This window comes from Pristis pectinata, chromosome 10 (assembly GCF_009764475.1).
Source record: "Pristis pectinata isolate sPriPec2 chromosome 10, sPriPec2.1.pri, whole genome shotgun sequence".
NCBI classification, from domain to species: Eukaryota; Metazoa; Chordata; class Chondrichthyes; order Rhinopristiformes; family Pristidae; genus Pristis; species Pristis pectinata.
Genome location: NC_067414.1, coordinates 85,600,125 through 85,627,594, shown reverse-complemented (window position 1 = coordinate 85,627,594; position 27,470 = coordinate 85,600,125). Strand labels below are relative to the sequence as shown.

Genomic DNA, 27,470 nt, shown 5'->3' with positions numbered 1-27,470 from the left:
AAAAATAGGGAGATCGGAGGCCGAGTTTTGACAGTTGAAACCAGGTTACCCAATGAATTGTCAGAGTTTGATGGAGATTTTTCACTGGAAGGTCTGCAGTTCTGGAAGATGGCCTTATCAGCAATGACACAAAATGCTAGACCTGGCTCCCCTGCCTTTACTGGAAGTAGGCATTCTGCTGCTCAGAGAGTGGGCATTGGCTCAGGAACTTCTGACGACCGTAAGATTATAATACTACCGTGCAAAATCCCTCCTAGCTTACAGCGGGTACAATTGTGGCTTCAGGCAAAACGAGAGTATGACCATTCAAAGAAATGTTCAAAAGGTCAGACTGCTGTAACTGAGAATGCCAACCAGGATCTATGCTGGCAGCCTTCAGAGGCAGATCAGGCTTCCACATCTGAAAAGGCGTCTGCAGCATTCTCTGCGGTTCCTGTTGAAGAACAAGCTGCAGAGCAAACTCATGAAACTGATCCCTCTCCTGAACCACCATCCCTAAAAACACCAGAGCAGAACAACTCCAAGCAGAGGTCTCCAAGTCATCTATCTAAAGTAGCAGAACTGTTTGAAGATGAGGATGATTACTACCGTGCGTACAGTTCTCCTGATTCACCACTGATATCTCCATGGCAGCAACCAGCTTCCCCCAATACTAGGCAGTGGGAGCCAAATGAAGAAAACAAGGACGTAGCTGAGCCAACACCAGATGTCAACAGGAAGACTACAGATGATTTTCCATCACCGACCCAGAGCAGCATATCTCCAAATACTGGGCAGAGTGATGAACAGCTACTAGAAAATTCACCCCTTCAATCTAAAGCGGGAGCTGCTGAGAATTCTCTTTCTGTTCTACATAGCACACCCATGGCACACAGAAGCAGAAAAGATGGCATTCCTGAAGTACTTTACTGTACTCCGATACAAATGGGTGAGTGGTCATACCAGTGGTTGGAAGTTGTTGGTTAAAGAGCAACTATTACTATAACTATAAATGGATTTCATGTTGGGGTTTCAATATAGCATCTTTTATTACAGGCTTTGGTAAGATTAAAGTATTCAATAATAAACCATACAGGTCCTTTGGGTTTTTTTAATGTTAAAGTAGTCAGCTAGATTTGATTCTCTGTTGGCTTAGTTGAGTTATTTTAAGCTGGAGTGAGCTGTTGAGTTAGAGATGACACTTTGTTTTAAGTGTGGTATTTTTAGGTGGGAAAACTCTTGGGTGAATTCGCACTAAAAAGCTTGACATCATCCAGGACAAAACATCTTTATCAGTACCATCCTCCACCCTAAATACTTATTCAGTCCACCACCAATGCACAGTGGTTGCACTCTGTACCATCTACTGAATAGTTACACACCTAGGCTACTACAACAGCACCTTAGAAACCCATGACCTCCACCATCAAGGCTTTCAAGCAAATGGGAACACCAGCACTTGCAAATTCCCCTCCAAGTTGTACACCATCTTGACCTGGAAATGTAAAACCATTCCTTCATCATTGCTGAGTATAAATCCTTGCCCAACATCACTGTGGAGTGTACCTTCACCAGAAGCACTACAGTAATTCAAGAAGGCAGCTCATAATCATTTCTCCAGTGATGACCGTATCTGAATATGAATATTCGATTCTGGCCATCAGTGCTGTCTGTGTGGAGTTTGCTCATTCTCCCTATGACTGCATGAGTTTTACTCTGGGTGCTCCATTTTCCTTCCACATCACAAACACGAGCAGGTTGGTAGATCAATTGGCCATAGTAAATTGCTCCAAATGTGTGAACTCTGGGGGGGGAGGGGAGTTGATGATAACGTGGGGACAATAAAAGGGGATTAATGCACATGGGTTCTTCATGGTCAGCATGGACTCAGTGAGCTGATGGCCGTATTTCCATTCTGTATGACTCTGACTTAAGTCTTTAGCAGGATGTATTTGTGAACATCTTTGTTTAATATGTAAATTATTTTAACTTACTCAGAGCCCAGACAGCAGAAGATAAGTCAAAGAAAGGCCAGTAATTCTGACTCCTTGAGGAGAGTCCTGCTAACAACTCAACTTAAGGTAACTGTCCTTTATTTGTTACGTAAAATGCTGTCACTGATACTGGAGTAACAGGTCAATTACTTCACTTGCATCTTGTTGCCCACTTCTAATGCAGGTAGGAGTACAGGCATTTAATTTATTAGAGATGTTTGAGTCAGGAACTGATGGGTAAATGACATTGTTGATGTTTTCAACAACAATTTCATGGTCACCTTTGTTGATACCAGTTTTTTTAAAATGAAGTTCATGTGATTCCAGATTCATTTAATTGCTAAAATTTAAGTTCCCTGGCCCTCATGGTTTGCTTTGAACTTTTGTCTCAAAATTGACAGTTCAAATTTCTGGTAAAGTTACAGCACTAATAACCAGTATGCTAATAACCTTAAAGCACATAGATGCAACAGATAAAAAGTATACTTGACTATACTATACTCTCATTCTGCCTCTTGTGAAGTCTCCATTCCATTCTCCCAGTTCTTCAGTCTCCATCATATCTGCACCATTGACAGAACATTCCACGTAGGTTCCTCTGAGTGTTTTCCTTCTTCCTGGATTGTGGTTTCTCCTCTACTATTGTTGACAGAGCCCTTTTTCCCACCAGTGCTCTCGCCCCCTCTTATAGACAGAGCAAGGATAGAGGTCCCCTGGTCCTTGCTTTCCAAGCCACTGGCATTCACATTCAACTGATTATCTATTGCACCTTCAACGACATTTCACCATCAGACACATCTTGCCCCTTCCCTATCAGTATCTCATAGGAATCGTTTCTCCTTGCGATTGTCTGGTCCACTCTTCTGTCTGCATCAACCTCTCTCCTTTGTTATAGTACATTCCCATGCAACTGCAGGGGATGCAACACCTGTCCCACCATCCAGGGCCCCACATGGTGAAGCAGTGATTCACTTGAACTACCCCAATCTAGCATATTACATTTGGTGTTCACAGTGTTGTCTCCTCCACATTGGAGAAACCAAACGCAGATTGTGTGATGCTTTGCACAGCACCTGCATTCAGACCATCAATGATCTGAGCCTCCTGTTGTCTACCACTTTAATTCTCCATCCAACTCCCATTCTGACATGATGAAAGGTCTCGACTGTCCATTTCCCTCCATAGATGCTGCCTGATCCGCTGAGTTCCTCCAGCTTGTGTGTTGCTCCAGATTCCAGCATCTGCAGTCTCTTATGTCTCCCATTGTGACGTATATCTGTGGCCTCTTGCACTGTTACTAACAAGGCACAGCATAAGCTTGAGGAATAGTACCACATTTTGGGTACACTGTGGCCTTCCAGACTCACTATTGAATTCTATAAATTCAGGTAGCTCACTTTCTCTGTTTGTATCAGAACTACTCACTGTAGATTTTCCACCTAATATTGGCTCATTTTGTCTCTCTTCGACATGACCTGCTGGGCACTTTTTCTCTGTTTGTATCAGAACTACTCACTGTAGATTTTCCACCTAATATTGGCTCATTTTGTCTCTCTTCGACATGACCTGCTGGGCACTTCCTGCAGCTCTGGATTGCACATTTATTTTCTTTCGCTCTACCTGCCCTCAATCCACAGCTTTTCCGCTCCCTTGTTCATTTTCATTCTCTGCCTGCCTCAATAGTTCATCTCCGTGGCAACCCCTACAGGAGAGGTTGCCTTTCTCCTGTCAATCCCCCTACCCTCCATCCTCTTTCCTCCACCCCCCCCCCCCAGCTCTCTCTGCAACTTAAAACACACTTGTTTTCAATCTGAAGCTTTATCTCTGTTTCTCTTTCCACAGATGTTGCCTGACTTACTGAGCCAAATTTCCAGCATCTGCATTTTTTTTTGTTGGTTTTCATAGTCATAGAGCAATACAGCATTGAAACAAGACCTCCGGTCCATCAAGTCCACACTGACCATCAAGCACCCATATACACTAATGTTAAACTAATCCCATTTTATTCTTCCCCTCAATTACCCCAGATTTTACCATTTACCTGCACACTGAGGACAATTTTATAGCAGCCAATTAACCTACCAACTTGTTTTCTATCATGCTGATTTGATGGAATTATCAATTCGCCAAATTTTCAAACTATGCAGAGCATCATGTATGCTCAGTGGATGTCTCAACTTGTGAAGGGCATTGACGTAACAGCTGTGTTACTGTGAGCTTCGTTCATAGTGGCCTTGGGTTACTCCAGATATTGTGTGAATTAGAAAGATGGCCAGAGTGGCATACTAAAGATCTCTGTTTTCTTGGGAATCTGTGATCCATGGCACACATCAACCTTGTGGGATTTCCAAAGTGCAATTGCAAAGAGAGCAGCATATACGTGGACAAATAAAATATTACAGAAAAAGCTGGAAGTGATCTGCAAGTCAAGCACCATCTGTGGAGGGAAAGAAGTGATGTTTCAAGATAGTGATTTTACAACATTGACCTGAAGCATTGATTTTCTTTCCTCAGTCTTTCCACAGACACTGCCTGACCTGTTGAGTATTTGTAGCATTTTCTGTTTCTATATGCATGTGCATAGCCACTGGAGCCTTACTCCTGCAGATTCGCACAAGGCCCACAAACACACAAATGTTATTCAGTGCTGTTGTTTTGAAACAACAGTTATGAAGTTGTGTAGAATTGTGACTGCAGGTTCCTTCCACTTTGAAATGATTCAGGATTCCTTGTTGGTTCTCCTATTGCATATTAAATATTTAGAAATTCATTTGCAATTAATATAAAATTCTACTGTTGCTGTTTTACTTGTGGAAAACTCCATGATTATGTTCATGCTCTGTTCCAGAATCAGTTTGCTGTTCAGTCTTCTAGGAAAAGTACGTCCCAAATAGAAGGGCCAACTTTAAACAACTCCTATGGCTTCAAAGTCAGCCAACAAAATCTCCAGGAGGCAAAAGCTTTGCATGAGGTATTGTATCTATTCAGTCCTTGCTTCTTTCAAACCATGCCTTCCTTATAACTAAAGTTTCTTCTGTAATTTAATGTTTAAGTGTGGTAAGCTGGGACTGCTAAATTAAATGTTGCTTATATGCTGTAGGTATCATAGTATTTTTGTGCAAAAGGAAGTGACTTGCATTTCCATAGTGCCTTTCATGATTTTCTGCTGTACCAAAGAACTTTGTAGCCAATTATGTACTCTTGATGTGTAATTGCAACTGTGCTGTGGGAGCAAACTGCCACAAATGGCACCAGATCTTTCTTTGTAATGTTGAAATGAAGAATAAGTACTGACCAGGGCCAGGTTTGCTGTTCTTTGAACCAGAGGTGCCTTAAGCTGTGAGGCAGCAGCATTAAATGCTGCACCACCTTGCCACCCTTTATCTTTAGCCTGAGTGGGCAGGTGAAGCCAGTGTTTTATGCTTCACTGGAAAGGCTGCAGTTCCAATAGTTCAGTTCTGCACTGAATTGCCAACTTATATCTTTGTGTTCATCTCTCTGGAATTGGGATTGAGCTCACGATTGCTGACTCAGTGAGTGCTACCAACTAAAACATTTTTTCCCCCCCAATAATGTGAGCAGGTGAGGAAAATGGAGGAGAATATGCAGTTGTCAGGTTCTTGACAACTAGCTCACAGTGTCACTGGCAGAAGACTTAGGAGCTTTTCTTCTTTGGTCAAGGCTTGGATTGATAAAGCTAGTTATAAATTAGGAATACTTCATATTATCAAGCACATTAATGGAGGCAACTTTGAACAAGATTTTTTGATTGGCTCAGATAATTTTAATTTTACTGTGTTCTTAAGATGCTTCATTTGTACATTTGAACAAGTATCCGAATAGGCTGGAAGAGCAGAGAAATCTGGGAGTATAGATACAGAAATCACAAAGTCGCAACACAAGTTAATAAGGCCATCTTTATTAATAGAAGTATCAAAGTTCATTTATTGAGGAGGAGAATAGAAAAGTTGAGAAGTTGTTTTAAATGCAGAGAACTTTGTGATTTACTTATTCAAGTGAGCTCTGAACCTTTTTCTGTTTGCAGGTGCAGTACCTTGTACTCATGAGCATGGAGTTGCATGCTCGCACAAGACGTGATTTGGAACCTGACCCGGAATTTGATCCAATCTGTGCCTTATTCTACTGTATTTCTTCCGATGCAGTGCTTCCAGAAACAAACAAAACTGAGATTATTGGTGCTATAGTAATTGATAAAAATCATATCAACTCCAACAGAGGCACCCCTTCTGGTATGAAGCATAGAACAATAAGGATATACCCTGGAGAATATAGAAGTTATTTAACTAAGAACATTTTGCCAACAGTATTGATTATTTATAGTATATCTGCTAAGGTAGTATTCTGCAAGATAAGAGGGTGCAAATCAGATAGATGATGTGTTTATATTTGCTTTATGAAAACATTAAGTTACTTGAGTGCACTTGTAGTATTTTAAAACTTTATAACTTTTCTGCTTTGAGAATCCATTGTCTACATACAGCACTCAATAAATTGAAAAGGAAATTATTTAAAATAAATCCTTTGGAATTAGTTACCTTAATGGATAAATACACCATTTTAAGTAATTCATTTATATCTAATCAGTTTTCCATTTTTCAATTATCTGGATTTGTTTGACAAACTAAATGTATCCAGGTGTCATATAACAGCAACAACTTGCGCATAGTGCCTTTAACCTGGAAAGGCATTCCATTTCTTATCTGAATAGACCTTTGAATTGCTGACCAGAGAGATTCTAATTTTTCCAAAAGTACTGCAGATCACCAATCTGGATCACCTAGATCCAGATTCTTATTAAGTGGAAATGTGACCTTCAAAGATCTCTCGCACACAAAATGTGGACAATGTTATTTTTCTAACCTCTAATCCCTCAAATCTGTGGAAGCGGCAATGTTTTAAGCATTTTTACGGATGTTACAGCAGAGAACAATTCTGGCTTATCCCCAATATGCAAAGTTCCAAGTTCAGATCACGGGGTAGCAGCTGCTAGGAAGTTTTTCCTTCTTTTCCTACTGGAAATCTATTACTTTAGTACTTACCATTGATTGAACCTGTTACTTTCTAATCTGTGTAGTTCTGTGTATATGGTAAGTTATAGAAGGCAGGATCTAAATTTAAACTTTGACCCCAAAACATTACAGCTCCTCCATTAAGAATCAATTTTCATGATTGATTTGCCTGACATCATTTGGTTGTGGCCTGTAAATTTGTACAGTCAGTTACATTGCCATGTGCAAATTTTGTAGAATTTATACTGAAGATTGCATTGGGACTGCATGCAAATTGACAGCTCATCACCATGTTCTCAAGGACAATTATGGGTGGGCAATAAATCTTGGCCTTGCCAGAGGTGTCCAGTTGCTGAAAAATGAATAAAGTTGGATAGCACTCGTACATTGTAACATTTATGTATTTCCTCTATCCATAGTTAGTATATCGAATGCTGATTTGGCATTAAATGAATTTGATAAGTTACTGGTTTAATTTCAGCAGATAACATGGCCCAAGTTATGCCAGAATATTTGAGCTGATGGGCAATGCTCTATTGCATCATGTTAGTACAGATTTCCAGATCTTAACACAAGTAATTTGAGACAATGTTCATTCATTATTTCAGAACTCAGGGCCCAGGCCCCACTGCTTGTTAGATCTGGTGTCACAGGTCTTCAAGTTTCTTATGTGAATGACGAGAAGGAATTGTTTCAAGAACTCGTTCGTCACGTCAGAAGGTACTATTTGCACTTATTATTTGAAACACTGGTAAATACTTGAACCATCATGCCTCCTTCACAACCTCCTAAAGTAGCTGTGTCTCATTTTATGATGAGAATTATGACTACTGCTTCCACAGGGAAAGGAAATGCTTTGAAGGCAGAGAATTGGGGCAATACACACAGTCCTGATGAAGGGTCTCGACCCGAAATGTTGACTGTTTATTTCCCTCCATAGATGCTGCCTTACCTGCTGAGTTTCTCCAGCATTTTGTGTGTTGCTCCAGATTCCAGCATCTGCAGAATCTCGTGTGTCTCAGAGAATTGGGGCGATATGGATGTTCTGATAATGCTGATGAGGATCATGTTATTTACTATGTTTTTATTTTAAGGGTGTTCCAAATTAATGCAAAGTAATTTAGTGATTAATTCATCATTATTCTCAACACCATTGCCTAATAATTATATCTGTGTATTTTTAAGGGTCTCTTTAATTTCATGCATAGAATGTACATAGTCGAAAAATATTATTCCTTGCTTGTGGGTGGTTGTATCCTCAACAGTATTTCCTTCGAAATTATTTTGATTAGAGTCATAATTGGGCATTGAATGGTGCACAGTAGAATTTTTTTGACTGCAAGTATCAAATTGTTTTACCTTTTATTGTGAGTTATCATGTTTACCCTTTATTAAAAAGTTCCAATCCCAAGGTATGATTGGATAAATCCTTAAGGGAATGAAGGAATTCCTGAAATATAATTGTATGGAAACATACAACTTGGATAAGGTGTCTATAAAATTTAAAATGTCCAGGGTACTTGGAGGGTAGAAAAAATTACTTTTGAAAATAACAGACACTGAGGTCCGAGAGAAGATGCTAGGATGGGTGACCAAGAGAGCAAACAGATGAATTCTTAAAGGATATTGTTGAGGTGGTGTGGTTTTGTGTTGTGATTTCTAAGACACGAGGTGCAGGAGCTGAAGCTTCTGCTGCATGTGAAATGAATGGAAGTGTTGCATAAGTAGCCAGCTGGAAGTCCTGAGACCAAAGGAAGTTGTAAAGAAAACTCTTTAATAAGAGTCTCTGAAGAATTTGAAAGATAGGGATAGTACAGCCAAGCACTTGAAGTGGAGGGGGGGTGGAGGCTGAAATTGAGGAGAGATTTGTCAGATGGAGAGGCTGAAGGGTTTAAACCTCCACTTGCAGTTGAATAGAATAGCATTGTTTGAAGTTCAGCTCAGTAGCCTGGGAAGGGAATGATATAAATGACAAGGGAACAGAGTTGTGCTGGTTTTGAATGCAGTAAAGTATGTCTTACTCATCCAGACCTGGATGGAACAAGCAGACTGATAACATAGGCAGTGAAGTGGTAGAGAGAATGGTGAATAAGTGAGAGCTGAATAGCATTGCCATTCCTTGTCTTTAGAATTTAATTGCTGACTGACAGTATGTAGATGAGGAACAGAGTCTCAAGGATAGATCCTTGTGCTACATGGGTTCTTGATGCTAAGACTCCAGGGCTAACTGTGAGGCAGGAATGAGGACATTCTTGGAAATCCTCTGTGTCTGCTATATTCTCATTCTCCCATGGTCTTTGTGCTGTTCTGACTTTATCAAAAAAGATGAAATGGATAGAAAGACATCATGTATCACCCAAGGTATGAGAAGGAACGTGAGGCTGCAAAGAAGTCTTGGAAATAAAGAAAATGTAGTTGCTAGAGATCTAAAATAAAAACAGAAAATGCTGTGGGCTGCAAAGTAGTGCAGCTAGTAGAGTTGTTGCCTCAAAATTCCAGCAACCTGGGTTCAATCCTGGCCACCTGCAGAATTTTCACATTTTCTGTGACTCCAGTTTCCTCCCACATACCAAAAGTGAGTGGTTTGCTATGTTAATTGGCCATTGTAAATTACCTGATTTGTGTAGGTAAATGGTAGAATTTGTGGAGAATTGATGAGAATGTGGAGAGAGTAGATTATAGGAAAAATTAGTGGGAGGGGAGGATTCCGTAATTAGCCAGCATAGATTTGATGGGCTGTAAACCCTCCTATGTCATAAGGAAATCTAGAAATGCTGAAAGCACTTAGCAGGTCAGGAAGGAGGAGCAGAATTAATGTTTCAGGTTGAAGCCGCTTCATCAGAAGTCTTTGTGATGGTGCATACTGAAGTTTTTACTCATTTTTCTGAAAACTTGATCTGATTTTTGTTTTCAGCTGAAACTATGAAACTGAATACTTGGTTGAAAAGTAATCGTGTTGAACTCCCCTTTATTAGGTATGATCCTGATATTTTGCTGGGATATGAAGTTCAGATGCATTCATGGAGCTACCTTTTTCAGCGAGCTGCTGCACTGGAGGTTGATCTCTGTCAAATGGTTTCCCGTGTTCCAGGTAATGCAGTCAAATTAACAAGTACACTTATTTTAAAAAGAGAAGCTTCTTCAATTTACCCTTCCATGCTAAATGCCAGATATCTGGGCACTCAATTTACAGAGAATTTATAGCATGGCAATGGGTTATACAGCCAACAATTCTGTGGCTTTTTTGTTATATAGTACATGTAAGCCTCCTCCAGCCTTGCTCATTTAACTCAGTCATTATATCCTTGTAACTGACAAAATGCTGGAGGATCTCCAGTTAGGCCATATCTGAGGAGGGAAATGGGCAGATGATGTTTCGGGTCGAGACCCTTCATCTGGGACTCGGTCTTCAGTCCATTTCCCTCCACAGTTGCTGCCTGACCCACTGAGTTCCTCTAGCATTTTGTTTGTCGATCTAGATTCTAGCATTTGTAGTCTCTTGTATCTCCATTATATCCTTGTATTTCTTTTCTTCTCATTTACTGATGGGGAAGGCTCTTCAAATAAGACCCATGTGTAGAGCTTAGAAACAAGGGGCTTCAAAGCTGGGGATGTGCTAACAGGCAGTGGGAGATGGAGGAGCAGATCAAATCACAGAGGGGTGTAAGAAAAATAGAGATATAGTCGTAGGGGATTTCAGTTTCCTCAATATTAACTGTAATTGCTTTTGTATGGAAGGTTTAGATGGGATGGAACTTCTAATGTGTGTCCAGAGGAGCTTTTCGAGCCAGTGTATAAATAGTCCTAATAGAGAAGGAATAGTACTGGACGTAATCTTGGAGGAAACAGCTGGTCAAGTGGTTGGAGGATCATTGGGAGAGCATTTTGGAGATGGTGATCATAGCTCTAGAAGTAAGTTTCAAGGTAGCTACAGAAAGGGATGATGAACTGGAAATTAAGGTCTTGAACTGGAGGAAGGTTTCAATATCATAACACATGACCTAGCAAAATTGGATTGAGAGCAGCTACTTGTAGGTAAGTCTGCATTTGACAAGTTGGGCATTCAAAAGTGAAATAGTGATAGCTCAGAACCAATGTGTTCCCATAAAAGTGAAAGATCAGGGCAATAAGGCCAAAGAAGCCAAGGTGTCAAGAGACACGAAGGATTGGATAAAGGGGAGAAAATAGGAAATTTATGGCAGGCAAAAAGAAAACGGAGAGACCCGGTATAAGGAGAGGGGCTTAGAATAGAAATTAGCAGTACAAAGAGGGACAGCAAATATCACTAGTGGAAAAGATCAAGGAAAATCCCAAATTGTTTTAGGGCAAGAGGGTAACCAGGGAAAGAGTGGGGCCTATTAGGGACCAAAGGAAAGAATCTGTGTGAAGTTAGAGGAAGCGGGTCTTAAATGAATAAAATAAATCCATATTCACCAAGGAAGAAGACAGTATGGTTGAAGGATTCAGGGAGGGAGGGGAATGGTGAAATTCTCAAACAAGTTACTAATAAAAAGGACGTGGCCCCATGAGATGTAGCCCAGGCTGCTATGAGAGGCCAGGGACAAGCTTGCATGTAACCCTAAATTGGTAGTGTTGTTGATGATAAGGATGGTATTGATGAGTTGGTAACAGGCAGAGTGAGCGCAGATATGATTTTAATCCTGATATGTGTGAGGTGGTGCACTTCGGGAGAACTGATAATGATGGGACATGTGCAATGAATGGTAGGACCCTAGGGAAGACTGAAGAACAGAGTGACCTTGATGTACAAGTCCAAGGATCCCTGAAGTTGGTAGCACAGGTAGATAGTTAAAAATTCTTACAGGATACTTGCCTTCATTAACCGGGGTATAGAATATAAGGGCAGGGCAGTTATGGTTCAACCTTATGGTTAGGCCACAGCTTAGAATACTGTGTGCCGTTCTGGTCACCACACAGGTTTGTTTCCCTTGGAGCAGAGAAACCTGAGGGAGATCTGACTGAGGTAATCAAAGTTAAGGGGAGAATAGGGTAGATAATAAAAAAAAACCCTTTCTGCATAGAAAAGGTGTCTAAAATCACAAGTTTAGGATAAGGGGTAGAGGGGATTTGAGGAAAAAATTTTTCACCTAAAGGGTGGTTGTAATCTGGAAAGCACTGCCTGAGCATGCAATGGAGACAGACTCTCACAACATTTAAGTGGCTTAATGAGCACTTGAATTACCAAAGCATTGAAGGCTACAGGGCAAGTGCTGATAAATAATATACAGTGGCATGCAAAAGTTTGGGCACCCCTGGTCAAAACTTCTGTTATTGTGAATAGCTAAGGGAGTAAAAGATGACCTGATTTCCAAAAGGCATAAAGTTAAAGATGACATATTTCTTTAATATTTTAAGCAAGATTACTTTTTTATTTCCATCCTTTACAGTTTCATAATAACAAAGAAGAAAAAGAGCCCGAAGCAAAAGTTTGGGCACCCTGCATGGTCAGTACTTAGTAACACCCCCTTTGGCAAGTATCACAGCTCGTAAATGCTTTCTGCAGCCAGCTAAGAGTCTTTCAATTCTTGTTTGGGGGATTTTCGCCCATTCTTCCTTGCAAAAGGCTTCTAGTTCTGTGAAATTCTTGGGCCGTCTTGCATGCACTGCTCTTTTGAGGTCTATCCACAGATTTTCAATGATGTTTAGGTCGGGGGACTGTGAGGGCCATGGCAAAACCTTCAGCTTGTGCCTCTTGAAGTAGTCCATTGAGGATTTTGAGGTGTGTTTAGGATCGTTATCCTGTTGCAGAAGCCATCCTCTTTTCATCTTCAGCTTTTTTACAGACGGTGTGATGTTTGCTTCCAGAATTTGCTGGTATTTAATTCTTCCCTCTACCAGTGAAATGTTCCCCGTGCCACTGGCTGCAACACGAGCCCAAAGCATGATCGATCCACCCTCGTGCTTAACAGTTGGAGAGGTGTTCTTTTCATGAAATTCTGCACCCTTTTTTCTCCAAATTTTCCTGCGTCCTCGCCACAAAATTCAGCGTCAGACGTTTGCAAAGGAACATCTAAACAAGCCTGATGCATTTTGGAAACAAGTCCTGCGGACTGAAGAAGTTAAAATAGAACTTTTTGGCGCAATGAGCAAGGCTACGTTTGGAGAAAAAAGGGTGCAGAATTTCATGAAAAGAACACCTCTCCAACTGTTAAGCACGGGGTGGATCGATCATGCTTTGGGCTTGTGTTGCAGCCAGTGGCACGGGGAACATTTCACTGATAGAGGGAAGAATGAATTCAATTAAATACCAGCAAATTCTGGAAGCAAACATCACACTGTCTGTAAAACAAAAAGCCGAAGATGAAAAGAAGATGGCTTCTACATCAGGATAACAATGCTAAACATACCTCAAAATCCACAATGGGACTACCTCAAGGGGCACAAGCTGAAGGTTTTGCCATGGTCCTCACAGTCCCCCGACCTAAACATCATCGAAAATCCGTGGATAGACCTCAAAAGAGCAGTGCATGCAAGACAGCCCAAGAATCTCACAGAACTAGAAGCTTTTTGCAAGGAAGAATGGGCAAAAATCCCCCAAACAAGAATTGATTCTTAGCTGGCTACAGGAAACACTTACAAGTAAAGGGGGTGTTACTAAATACTGACCATGCAGGGTGCCCAAACTTTTGCTTCAGGCCCTTTTCCTTTTTTGTTATTTTGAAACTGTAAAAGATGGAAATAAAAAAGTAATCTTGCTTAAAATATTAAAGAAATGTGTCATCTTTAACTTTGTGCCTTTTGGAAATCAGGTCATCTTTTACTCGCTTAGCTATTCACAGTAACAGAAATTTTGACCAGGGGTGCCCAAACTTTTGCATGCCACTGTAGATGGGTGTTCAGTGGTTAACATGGATGTGGTGGGCTGAAGGGCCTGTTTCAATACTACATGTCTCTGATTCCACAAAATCCCAAAGATGCAGCCTTTTTGCTTCTGTTTTTAGCTATTTGTCATCAGACCTGGCTTGAACAGGTAGGATTATTGGATCCTCCCGTCCTCTGCCTGCTCACCCAGTGTAGAAATACTTGTAGGCTATTTCGCCATTCAAGCCTCTTCCATCATTCTGAAGTCGTGACTGTTCAGTGTCTTAACTCTGTATATCTGGCTTTTCCCCATAATCCCTCAGTTTTCATTAACAATGGGAATTATCAGTCTTGGATGTGTAATTGACCCAGTATCAATTGCTGTTCACTGATGATTGTTCTTCATTTCCACCGTCCTCAGAAATAAATTACCAGGAAAACTGTTCACACTGATGAATAGAATATAGGTATTCCAAAATTGTTTGTGATATTGAAAAATTTTGAATTGATGTGCATATGATTATTTCAAAACCATCTCTTTTTATTAGATGAAAATAAAGAAAATAGGTTTGCTCCAGAAAGGGATGAGTTCGGTGCAACTACCATGTCTGAGATAAATCTCGTGGGACGAATCGTTTTGAATGTTTGGAGAATGATGAGAAGCGAGGTAATGGGTCAATTTTGTTTCATTTTTTTTGAACCTATGTTGAGTTCAGAAAATGCTACGTACTTAAAAGTTACCAGGAGCTACTGTTTCTAAACTGATACCTAATTTTTCCCTCAGTTAGTATATTTTGAATTATGAAATTTGTGGACAAGCATTGAGCATTACATTTTGGGTTATATGTTTGAAATGTACCTGTTCTTTAAGAAAAACTGAGATGGCTGATGTATGTAATTAGGCTGGCTATCTTAATCATTGAGATGTTATTTAAACTTATAGGTAATGAGAAAATTGTTAAAAGTAATCAACATGGGTTTCAAAGAACACTCTATAAACAGAATTATTTGAAGATTGTAAGGGGGAAGTGCTTTAGATATAAAATGCAAGAAATTTAGTTTAAGTATTTAAGGAGGTATCACGGGAAGTTATCAGGAGACTTGAAGCAAATGGAAAATGTCAGAAGTTAGTTGTGAAAGATTTTTTAAAGTTGAGGAGAGCTTTTACAGCCAAATGTCCCTAGATTTACCAATTTAGGATTTTATATGTTTCAGTAAGATCCCTTGTTTAGGATGTACAGTACAATTGATAATCCAGCACCCTTAGGACTTTGGTGTCAGACTAACAGATTTTCCGATTTATTGGATGTTGCTCATGTTACCCTAACAGACTTCTGTTTCATTTTTTTTTACATGTTACTAAGTAATATAAGTTTTCCAGTGAACCTGGTGATCTTAAAGTGAATGGACAATTGAGCCCAATTGAGTTTAAAAGGAGCATGTGAAACAGTCCAGTGAGTTTCAGTTTGACAAACATGCAAGCATTCCAGGCCCCAACTCCACGGCATACCTGGCCTATACTCCAAATCCCGGGCCCAGCCTGCACTCCCAACCGTATCCAATTTTAAGTATGTGGATTCACAGATAATAAAGTCTTTGAGTAACTAAAACTTAATGAGTGAATCAGATGCCAAACCACTGGGATTTCAAACAATCATATATTGGATTATCAGAGTTTTACTCTATGCCTGGAGGAACTGGTGTTGAATTTGCATATGATACCAAAGGGCAAGTTCTTTAGAAGCCCAAAGGAAACTCCATCTTGCATTGATAAAAACAGGTGAATAAATTTGAGAGCTGGCATTTGGACTTCATTGTGGTGATTCATTTTGTGGGAGTTTTTGAGTGGAAAAGAAAAGAGCTATTATATACTGGATGGAAATTGTCTTGGCATTGTAAGGGAGCTGAGATGTTTTCTGATCCAGGCAGCATCTCCAGTGGATGAGTTAAAAACTAGGATAGCTTCAGTACATTTTTATGAAATAAAAGGACACAGTTGTGAGCCTCCTGTGGAACAGGCATTGAGACTAAATAATGGCACAATCCAATCCAGATTAAGTACTGAGGAAGAGTCCTGACCCAAAACGTTGACCACCTGCTTTTCTCCACGGATGCTGCCTGGCCTGCTGAGTTCCTCCAGCATCATAGTGTTTTTCATCTGGATTCCAGCATCTGCAGTCCTTTGTTTCTCCAGGTTAAGTAGGATTTTGTTATATGAGGAAATGCAAAGATATGAAAAGTTGTATCTTTGTTATTTCATTGGTAAAATACAGATTACAGATTGATTTAACAGACTAATTTAGAATTATTAAAATATGGTGCGTGGTAAGTAGAAACAGAAGCAAGAATAGATCACTTGGCTTCTCAAGCCTGCCCTGCCATTAAATATGATAATGGCCGATGTCCCCAAGGGCTCAACTCTTCTATGCCAGTGTCCTGTAGCCCTCAATTCCCTGGACTTGCATAACTGTATCCACATCTTCTTTAAGTACCTTCAAAGATCTAGCCTCCACAACCCTCCAGAGTAGAGACTTTTAGTGATTCACCAACATCTGCTGGAAGAAATTCCTGTGCACCTTAATTCTAAATGACTGTCTCTGATCTTGTAACTATGTTGCTTGTTTGAGATTGCCCCACTAGTGGAAACATCTCAATATCTACTCTGACATGCCCCCTTAGGATTTAATATGTTAGTGAGATCATTCCTCATTCCTCTAAACTCCACAGAATACATATCCAATTTCTTTTGCCACTTATGACAGGATAATCCTGTTATCCCAGGAATTAGCTTAATGGATCTCTTTTGGACTGCCTTTTTATGCCAGTATATCCCTTTTAAATAAGGGGACCAAAACTCCACACAGCACTCTAGGTGTAGCTTTGCTATTACTCTGTACAAATGTGACAATACTTTTCTATTTCTAAGCTGTAAACCCCTTGCAATTAAGGTCACTATGCTATTTACCTTCCTAATCATTTTCTGGACCTCCCTGGTAACTTTTTATGATTCATGTTCAAGAACACCTAGATCCCTCTGTACTTATTTGTTGATTTTACTCGTATGTTGATATTTTTTTTTCTTTTTCAGGTTACTCTCAACAATTATACTTTTGAGAATGTTGCCTTTCACATCCTTCGTCAACGTTTTCCGCTTTTTTCTTTCCGCGTCCTCTCTGACTGGTTTGATAATAAGACCGATCTATACAGGTAATCTTCTCTTAGCTATATTTTAATAGTTAATAAATAACGAAGTCAGTTATCTGTTCAGTTATCCATTCCAACTTTTATCAAAGAAATTGTACTTTGAGAAGTGAAGGAACAAGATGTAAAAGCACCAAAACCAGTGACTTTGAACTTAGATTGTAGGTGTGCTTACCAGCTTCCAGTCATTAGCGTTTAATTGATCTAGGACAACTCTCATGAGTCATAGAGTTATACAGCACACTGGCTCTCCACTCGGCTTTGGAGCACCTAGACCACAGCAAGACATACATCAGGCAGCTTGGCATTTAAACCAATCATCCCCTCAGTACTAACCAACAAGCTTCAAAACCTGGGCCTCTTTACCCCCCTCTGCAACTGGAGCCTCGATTTCCTTATTGGGAGACCACAGTCGGTGTGTATTGGTAGTAACATCTCCTCCTCGCTGACAGTCAACACATGCGCACTTCAAGGATGTGTGTTTAGCCCACTGCTCTACTCTCTCTACACTCATGACTGTGCAGCTAGACACAGCTCAAACGCCACTTATAAATTCACCGATGACACCACTGTTGTTGGCAGAATCTCAGATGGCGATGAGGAGGTGTACAGGAGTGAGATAGATCAGCTGGTTGAGTGGTGTTGCAACAACAACGTTGCACTCAACGTCAGCAAGACCAAGGAATTGATTGTGGACTTCAGGAAGGGGAAGTCAGGAGAACTCACACCAGTCTTCATTGAGGGGTCAGCGGTGGAAAGGGTGAGCAGCATCAAGTTCCTGGACATCAACATCTCAGAGGATCTATCTTGGGCCCAGCACATTGACGCAATCACGACAAAGGCACGCCAGCAGTTCTACTTCATTTGGAGTTTGAGGAGATTTGGTATGTCTCCAAAGACTCTTGCAAATTTCTACAGATGTACGGTGGAGAGCATTCTGACTGGTTGCATCACGCCTGGTATGGAGGCTTCAATGTGCAGGATCAAAAGAGTCTGCAGAGGGTTGTAGACTCAGCCAGCTCCATCACGGGCACGACCCTCCCCGCCATCGAGGATATCTTCAAGAAGATAAGAAGGTGGCATCCATCATTAAGGACCCTCACTACCCAGGACATGCCTTCTTCTCATTACTACCATCAGAGAGGAGGTATAGGAGCTTGAAGACCCACACTCAACGTTTCAGCATTCATCAGATTTCTGAAAGGTCCATGAACCCATGAACACTACCTCATTATTTCTGTTTTGCTCTATTTGTTTATTTTTGTAACTTATAGTAATTTTTATATCTCACTGTACTGCTGCTGCAAAACAACAGATTTCATGACGTGTCAGTGATAGTAAACCTGATTTCTGATGTAGCATAGAAGCTGCTCTTCAGCCTGGCTTATCCACTCCATCCAAGTTGCCTACCTGCACTGGTCGCATTTTCCTGCATTTGTCCCACATCGCTCTAAATCTTTCCTATCCATATACCTGTCTAACTGTCCTTTACCATTGTAATTGTACCCCCCTCCACCACTTCCTCTGGCACCTCATTCCATATACCCACCACCTTCTGTGTGGGAAAAATTTGTCCCTCAAGTCCCCTTTAAATTTTTCCCTCCTCACCTTAAACCTCTGCCCTCTAGTTTTGGACTCCCCTACCTGGGGAAAAACTCTGTGACCATTCACCTTATCTATGCCCCTCATGATTTTGTATACCTCTTAGGAGGTCACCCCTGGCCTTCTGTGCTCCAGGGAAAACAGTCCCAGCCCATCCAGTATCTTCTTATAACTCAAGCCCTCTAGTTCTGGTAACATCCTTGCAAATTTTTTCTGTACCCTTTCAAGTTTATTGACATCTTTTCTATAGCTAGGCAACCAGAACTGCTCACAGTGCTCCACATGTGCTCTCATCAATGTCTTGTACATTTGTAACATGGTATCCCAATTCTAGTACTCAGTGCCCTTTCTGATGAAGGCAAGCATGCCAAACACTGTCTTCACTACCTGTCTGTCTGTGCTGCTACTTTCAAGGAACTTTGTCTTGTACCCCTAAGTCCTTCTAATTGACTGTTTCATTGATTGTTTTTAACAAAGATATTTGTGTTCAGCCTTGGTAAATGCCAATGGATTTGCAAGGATCAAACCCCAAGTGCAAAACTAATTAATGTTCACGAAAAATTGTAACAGCTTTGCTTTCATAAACCCAAGCATTCAAAGTCCTTCCCATTATCACCATTTCAGGCCATTTTGAGCATTAAATGCTGGCTGTGCCAACAGCTCGCCCCCAGGAATGAATAGGGCTCTACACTGTAAATACAATGCTTATGATAGTATTCTGGAGGTGAGTTTGGTGCCTGACAACTTTATACATGCAGCTCTGGGAAAGCAAAGCACAGTTCCTATCAGTCCTGTAAATTTAGTACTGAAACGTGTACCTGTAGCCCTTGTGTATTGTTAAGCCTGAAAAGAAAAGACTAGATAATTGGCGAAGTTTGAAGTTTCCAAACAAGTTCTTTCAGATCTGAAATTGGCACTGTTCCCCATATCCTTGTATTTAGTTATCCTTTACCTTCATGAGAGAAAATAAATTGGCACTCACTTTTCCTTCCTGCCACTGTGCATTCCTGTAATCAGAAGTATTTTGTGGTATAAAAAGAATGTAAAAATAATTCCTGTACAGAAGTCTGCGTGAGAACAGTAGTTCCATTTCTTATCTATTACAGGTGGAAGATGATTGATCACTATATTTGTCGTGTGCGTGGAAATCTAAAGTTACTGGAACAGTTGGATATGATTGGAAGAACAAGTGAATTGGCGCGGCTCTTTGGCATCTTATTCTACCATGTGCTGACAAGAGGTTCACAGGTTAATGGTTACCTTTCAAATCATGTCTGGTGCAGAAAGTTTTACATAGAACAGTAGAGCACAGGAACAGGCCCTTCAGCCCATGACGTCTGTGCCGACCATGCTGCCAATTTAAACTGCACAAGGTCTATATCCCCCAATTCCTTCCCTGTTCACATATCTGTCTAAATGCCTCTTAAACGTTGCTATCATATTTGCTTCCACTACAGGCCTGGCAGCGTGTTCCAGGCACCTACTACTCTGCAAAAAAAAAAAGCTTGCCACATTAATCTCCTTTAGACTATCCCCCCCCCCTCACCATTAAACTATGCACTCTAGTATTTGACATTTCCATTGTGGGAAAAAGACTATCGACCCTATCTTCGTCTCTCATAATTTTATATACTTCTATCAGCTTCCAATGCTCCAGAGAAAACACTCCAAGTTTGTCCAACCTCTCCATCCAGCTAATAATCTCTAATCAAGGCAACGTCCTGGTGAACCTTTTCTGCACCCTCTCCAAAGCCTCCACATCCTTCCTGTAATCCAGCAACCAGAACTGCACACAATACTCCAAATGTATCTCAACCAAAGTCTTGTACAGCTACAACATGACTTCTTAACTTTTATACTCAACACTCCAATTGTTGAAGGAAAGCATGCTGTACACCTTCTCTACCACCCCATCTACTTGTGTTGCCACGTTCAGGGGGCTATGGACTTGCACCCAAGATCCCTCTGTACATCAATGCTCCTAAGAGTCCTGTCATTTACTGTATACTTTCCTCTTACATTTGATAACATATTATATCTTACGTATTGCTATTTAATTACAAATTCATTCTTAATCCAAAAAGTGTCTGGAAACTTTTAGAAAGATGTTCAGGTAAGATGTTGAACATATCCCGATCATATTTGGCTTCCACCTATTTATAATTTCTAGCTAATTAAATTGTTTTCATGCATTTTTATATAAAGTGGGAACAGATTGTAACTCTAAGTAAGCTCAGGGGCTGATGAACCATTGAGTATGGTGTGCACAATAGTTATTTTTAAATTTTAATAGAAAAAGTCTTAATTGCACTAATGTATTTTCCACCCTGTTGCACTACTTCTGCATATGGTCCACAGTGGCATGCAAAAGTTTGGGCACCCCAGTCAAAATTTCTGTTACTGTGAATAGCTAAGCTAGTAAAAGATGACCTGATTTCCAAAAGGCATAAAGTTAAAGATGACACATTTCTTTAATATTTTAAGCAAGATTACTTTTTTATTTCCATCTTTTACAGTCTCAAAATAACAAAAAACGAAAAGGGCCCGAAGCAAAAGTTTGGGCACCCTGCATGGTCAATACTTAGTAACACCCCCTTTGGCAAGTATCACAGCTCGTAAATGCTTTCTGTAGCCAGCTAAGAGTCTTTCAATTCTTGTTTGGAGGATTTTTGCCCATTCTTCCTTGCAAAAGGCTTCTGGTTCTGTGAGATTCTTGGGCCGTCTTGCATGCACTGCTCTTTTGAGGTCTATCCACAGATTTTCAATGATGTTTAGGTCGGGGGACTGTGAGGGCCATGGCAAAACCTTCAGCTTGTGCCTCTCGAGGTAGTCCATTGTGGATTTTGAGGTGTGTTTAGGATCGTTATCCTGTTGTAGAAGCCTTCCTCATTCCATCTTCAGCTTTTTTACAGACGGTGTGATGTTTGCTTCCAGAATTTTGCTGGTATTTAATTGAATTCATTCTTCCTTCTACCAGTGAAATGTTCCCCGTGCCACTGGCTGCAATACAAGCCCAAAGCATGTTTGATCCACCCCCGTGCTTAACAGTTGGAGAGGTGTTCTTTTCATGAAATTCTGCACCCTTTTTTCTCCAAACATACCTTTGCTCATTGCGACCAAAAAGTTCTATTTTAACTTCTTCAGTCCGCAGGACTTGTTTCCAAAATGCATCAGGCTTGTTTAGACGTTCCTTTGCAAACTTCTGATGCTGACTTTTGTGGTGAGGATGCAGGAAAGGTTTTCTTCTGATGACTCTTCCATGAAGGTCATATTTGTGCAGGTGTCGCTGCACAGTAGAACAGTGCACCACCACTCCAGAGTCTGCTAAATCTTCCTGAAGGTCTGTTGCAGTCAAACGGGGGTTTTGATTTGCCTTTCTAGCAATCCTACGAGCAGTTCTCTCGGAAAGTTTTCTTGGTCTTCCAGACCTCAACTTGACCTCCACCATTCCTGTTAACTGCCATTTCTTAATTACATTACTACCTGAAAACGCTTTGCTGTCTTCTTATAGCCTTCTCCTGCTTTGTGGGCATCATTTATTTTAATTTTCAGAGTGCTAGGCAGCTGCTTAGAGGAGCCCATGGCTGCTGATTGTTGGGACAAAGTTTGAGGAGTCAGGGTATTTATAAAGCTTTGAAATTTGCATCACCTGGCCTTTCTTAACGCTGACTGTGAACAAGCCATAGCCCTAACAAGCTAATGAAGATCTGAGACCTTGGTAAAAGTTATCTGAGAGCTCAAATCTCTTAGGATGCCCAAACTTTTGCATGGTGCTCCTTTCCTTTTTTCACTCTAAAATTGTACAAAACAAAAATAATACACTAATCTTGCTTAAAATGTTGAAAAGAATGTTTTGGAGATCAGTTCATCTTCTACTCAACTATTCACAGTAACACAAATTTTGACCGGGGCGCCCAAACTTTTGCATGCCACTGTATATCCTTCAATTTCCAGCCTGTTCATGTGTCCACCTCAAATGCCTCTTAAAAATTGCTATCATATCTCCTTCCACCACTTCTCCTGGTTTCTGCATAAAACACAATGTACATGATAAGTTGCATAAAGTTATGGAGAATAACTATAATACTGATTCATACACTAGCTGATTGAAATTTGTTATATTGAAAGATCTTAATAATGATATTTAGCAATATTTAGAGGACTGAAATAGACTCTTCCTGGATTAATGTTTCATGTCTGGATTTGTAGTATATCTGCAGACATCACATTTTGATCTAGCTATTAGAAAAGGAGACATTGAATGGATACTTATTGCAAACAATATGAATTGAACATAATTTTCATTAGATCATGTTTTCTCCTTGTGCTGCAGGATACCCACGGTCATTCCCCTCAATAGCACATATACTGCTTTGGATACTGTTGGGGACAATGACCTACCAGGGGAAAGCTGCAGCAGCCAAGTCTCTGGCGCTGAGCCTGGCTCTGTGGCTCAGAAGACAAGGGCGGGAGAAGAAGAGTGTGATAGTGATAGAGGATTCATTGGTTAAGGGAACAGACAGGAGATTCTGTGGATGAGAATGAGATGGTCTGTTGCCTCCCAGGTGCCAGGCTCAGAGATGTCTGGGATCGAGTCCACAGCATTCTTAAGGGGGAGGGTGAGCAGCCAGAAGTCATGGTATACATTGATACCAACAACATAGATAGGATAAGCAATGAGGTCCTGAAGAGGAAATATATGGAGTTAGGAAGGAAGCTAAAAAGCAGGATTTCAGGGGTAGTGATCTCTGGATTGCTGCCTGTGCCACGTGCTAGTGAGAGTAAGAATAGAAAGATATGGCAAATAAATGTGTGGCTGAAGAGTGGGTCATAGTTTCAGATTTGTGGATCATTGGGATCTCTTGGGAAAGTATGACCTGCACAAAAGGGATGGGTTACACTTGAACTCGAGAGGGACCAATGTCATTGCGGGCAGGTTTGCTAGAGTTGTTGGGGAGGGTTTAAACTAAGTTGGCAGGGGAATAGGGGTCAGAGGATGGGGCAGTTGGAGTAAAGTTAGATGCAATGTGCAGAGAGAGTCCACTGCCTATTCTTTCTCACAGGGCATAAATACAGTCAGTTGGATGGGTTGAAATGTGTTTACTTTAATGTGAGAAGTATTAAGAATAAGGGTGATAAACTTAGAGCATGGATCACTACATGGAATTATGATGTTGTGGCCATCACAGAGACTTGGCTGTCGCAAGGGCAGTATTGGCTGATTGATGTTCCAGGATTTAGATGTTTCAAAAGGGATAAGGAGGGAGGTAAAATTATCCAATTAGCCAGCTCTTCCTGAATTCCATGTAATCTAACCTTCCAGAGCAGCCTACTGGGTGGAACCTTGTCAAAGGATTTACTGAAGTTCATATAATCTACGTCTACCACCCTGCCCTCATCAACTTTCTTGGTCATGTTTTCAAAAAACTCAAGTTCGGAAAACGTGATTTCCCTTGCACAAAGCCATGCTGACTATGCCTAATCAACCCCTGTCTTTCCAGTCATTTTACTTTTGTACTGGGAGGATTCTTTGTTACAGCAGTTCAACTTTTCCTAATTTTCTGCTTCAGATATTATCCCAGTTTTCTATTTAAAGTTGTGGTTGTTTCTGCTCTGGCTTCTCCAGTTGTTGAAGCTTCCCAAGCCCCAACAAGTCAGAGAGTTATACTGCACAAAAACAGGCCCCTCGGCCCAACTCGTTCATGCCACCCAAGGTGCCTTCCAGAGCTCGCCCCATTTGCCTGCATTTGGCTCATATCCCTCTAAACCTTTTCTATCCATGTACCTGTCCAAATGATTTTTAATCGTTGCAATTGTACCAGCTTGTTCCATATACCCAGCACACTTGGTAAGGAAAATACTTGCCTCTTGGGTCCCCTTTAAATCTTTCCCCTCTCACCTAAACCTATGCCCTCTAGTTTTAGACTCCTCTACCCTGGGGAACAAAAACTATGTACATCGACCTTATCTATGCCCCTTGTGATTCAGGAAGGCAGGGGCAGTGCATTTGCTCCTATCTACGTCAACGGTGCTTCAAGTTCCTAGGTGTGAACGTCACCAATAGCCTGTCCTGGTCCAAGCACGTTGATGCCATGTCCAAGAAAGCTCACCAGTGCCTCTAGTTCCTCAGGAGGCTAAAGAAATTTGGCATGGCCCCTTTGACTCTTACCAATTTTTATCAATGCACCATAGAAGCATCCTATCTGGATGCATCATGGCTTGGTATGGCAACTACTCTGCCCATGACCACAAGAAACTACAGAGAGTTGTGGACATAGCTCAGCACATCATGGGAACCAGCCTCCCCTCCATGGACTCTTGGCTACACTTCTCGCTGCCTTGGTAAAGCAGCCAGCATAATCAAAGACCTCACCCACCCTGGACATTCTCTCTTCCCCCCACCCCCCCTTCCATCAGGTAGAAGATACAAAAGCCTGAAAGCGCATACCACCAGGCTCAAGGACAGCTTCTATCTCACTATTATAAGACTATTGAATGGTTCCCTAGTACAATAAGATGGACTCTTGACCACACAATCTACCTCGTTATGACCTTGAACCTTATTGTCTACCTGCACTGCACTTTCTCTGCAACTGTAACACTACTCTGCACTCTTATTGTTTTACCTTGTACTACCTCAATGTACTGTTGTAATGAATTGATCTGTATGAATGGTATGCAAGACGAGTTTTTCACTGTACCTCGGTACAAGTGACAATAATAAACCAATTTACCATTTTATAAACCTTTATAAGGTCACCCCTCAGCTTCCTTTGCTCCAGGAAAACCAGTCCCAGCCTATCCAGTCTCTCCTTATAACTCAAGCCGTCCAGTCCCAGCAACATCTTTGTGAATCTTTTCTGTACCTTCTCTAGCTTAATCACATCCTTACTATAGTTTGGTGACTGGAACTAGAACATAGAAGAACCATAGGCCATAGAACACTACAGCACAGAAAACAGGCCATTCGGCCCTTCTAGTCTGTACCGAAACTTTATTCCACTAGTCCCATTTACCTGCACCCAGTTCATAACCCTCCAGACCTGTCCCATCCATGTATCTATCCAATTTATTCTTAAAACTTAAGAGTGAGCCCATATTTACTACATCAGATGGCAGCTTGTTCCACACTCTCACCACTCGCTGAGTGAAGAAGTTCCCCCTAAACCTTTCCCCTTTCACCCTAAAGCCATGTCCTCTCGTACTTATCTCTCCTAATCTAGGTGGAAAGAGCCTACTCGCATTTACTCTGTCTGTACCCCTCATAATTTTGTAAAGCTCTATCAAATCGCCCCTCATTCTTCTACGCTCCAAGGAGTAAAGTCCTAACCTGTTCAATCTCTCCCTGTAACTCAACTCCTGAATACCCGGCAACATTCTAGTAAATCTTCTCTGCACTCTTTCAATCTTACTGATATCCTTCCTATAGTTAGGTGACCAGAACTGCACACAATACTCCAAATTTGCCCTCACCAATGTCTTATTACAACCTCACCATAACATCCCAACTCCTATACTCAATACTTTGATTTATGAATGCCAGGATGCCAAAAACCTTCTTTACAACCCTGTCTACCTGTGACATCACTTTCAGAGAATTATGTATCTGAACTCTCAGATCCCTTTGTTCCTCCGCACTCCTCAGTGCCCTACCATTTACTGATATGTCCTACCTTGATTTGTCCTTCCAAAATGCAACACTTCACACTTGTCTGCATTAAGTTCCATCTACCATTTTCTGGCCCACTTTTCCAGTTGGTCCAGATCCCTCTACAAGCTTTGAAAGCCTTCCTCGCTGTCCACAATGCCTCCAATCTTAGTGTCATCAGCAAACTTGCTGATCCAATTTACCACATTATCATCTAGATCATTGATATAGACAACAAACAACAATGGTCCCAGCACAGATCCCTGAGGCACACCACTAGTCACAGGCCTCCAGTCTGAGAAACAATCATCCACTACCACTCTGTTTTCTCCCACACAGTCAATTTTGAATCCAGTTTACAGCCTTTCCATGGATACCTAGTGTCTGAACCTTCTGAACTAACCTCCCATGTGGGACCTTGTCACAGGCCTTACTAAAGTCCATGTAGACAACACCCACAGCCTTCATCCACTTTCTTGGTAACCTCCTCAAAAAACTCTACAAGATTCGTTAAACACGATCTACCACGCACAAAGCCATGCTGACTATCCTTAATCAGCCCTTGGCTGTCCAAATACTTGTATATCCAATCTCTCAGAACACCTTCCAATAATTTACTTACTACTGATGTCAGGGTCACCGGCCTGTAATTACCTGGTTTACTTTTAGAGCCTTTTTTAAACAACGGAACAACATGAGCTACCCTCCAGTCCTCTAGCACCGCCCCCGTGGCTAAGGACATTTTAAATATATCTGCCAGGGCCTCTGCAATTTCTACACTGGTCTCTCTCAAGGTCCGAGGAAATATCTTGTCAGGCCCAGGGGATTTATCTACCTTTATTCACTGTAAGGCAGCAATCTCCTCCTCTTTAATCTCTGTATGTTCCATGACACTACTGCTTGTTTCCCTTCCTTCCATATGCACTATGCCAGTTTCCTGAGTAAATACTGATGCAAAAAAACTGTTTAAGATCTCCCCCATCTCCTGAGGCTCCACACATAGACAACCACTCTGATCTTCTAGGGGACCAATTTTGTCCCTTACTATCCTTTTACTCTTAATATACTTGTAGAAACCCTTCGGGTTTACCTTCACATTATCTGCCAAAGCAACCTCATGTCTTCTTTTTGTCTTCCTGATTTCCTTTTTTTTTAGTATTTTCTTACATTTTCTATACTCTTCAAGTACCTCAT

General features: G+C 41.0%; 1 protein-coding gene across 1 annotated transcript in view; it reads left to right on the top strand.

The window, feature by feature from the left end:
• The window catches only part of rev3l (REV3 like, DNA directed polymerase zeta catalytic subunit), a 158,891-nt gene that overhangs the window by 105,188 nt on the left and 26,233 nt on the right, over positions 1 to 27,470 (top strand). The window contains exons 14-22 of the mRNA XM_052024197.1: positions 9 to 928; positions 1,978 to 2,060; positions 4,822 to 4,944; positions 6,019 to 6,223; positions 7,612 to 7,723; positions 9,979 to 10,094; positions 14,374 to 14,492; positions 16,914 to 17,032; positions 19,735 to 19,876. Coding sequence (XP_051880157.1) covers positions 9 to 928; positions 1,978 to 2,060; positions 4,822 to 4,944; positions 6,019 to 6,223; positions 7,612 to 7,723; positions 9,979 to 10,094; positions 14,374 to 14,492; positions 16,914 to 17,032; positions 19,735 to 19,876 — 1,939 coding nt within the window. The remainder of the gene's footprint in view (positions 1 to 8; positions 929 to 1,977; positions 2,061 to 4,821; positions 4,945 to 6,018; positions 6,224 to 7,611; positions 7,724 to 9,978; positions 10,095 to 14,373; positions 14,493 to 16,913; positions 17,033 to 19,734; positions 19,877 to 27,470) is intronic.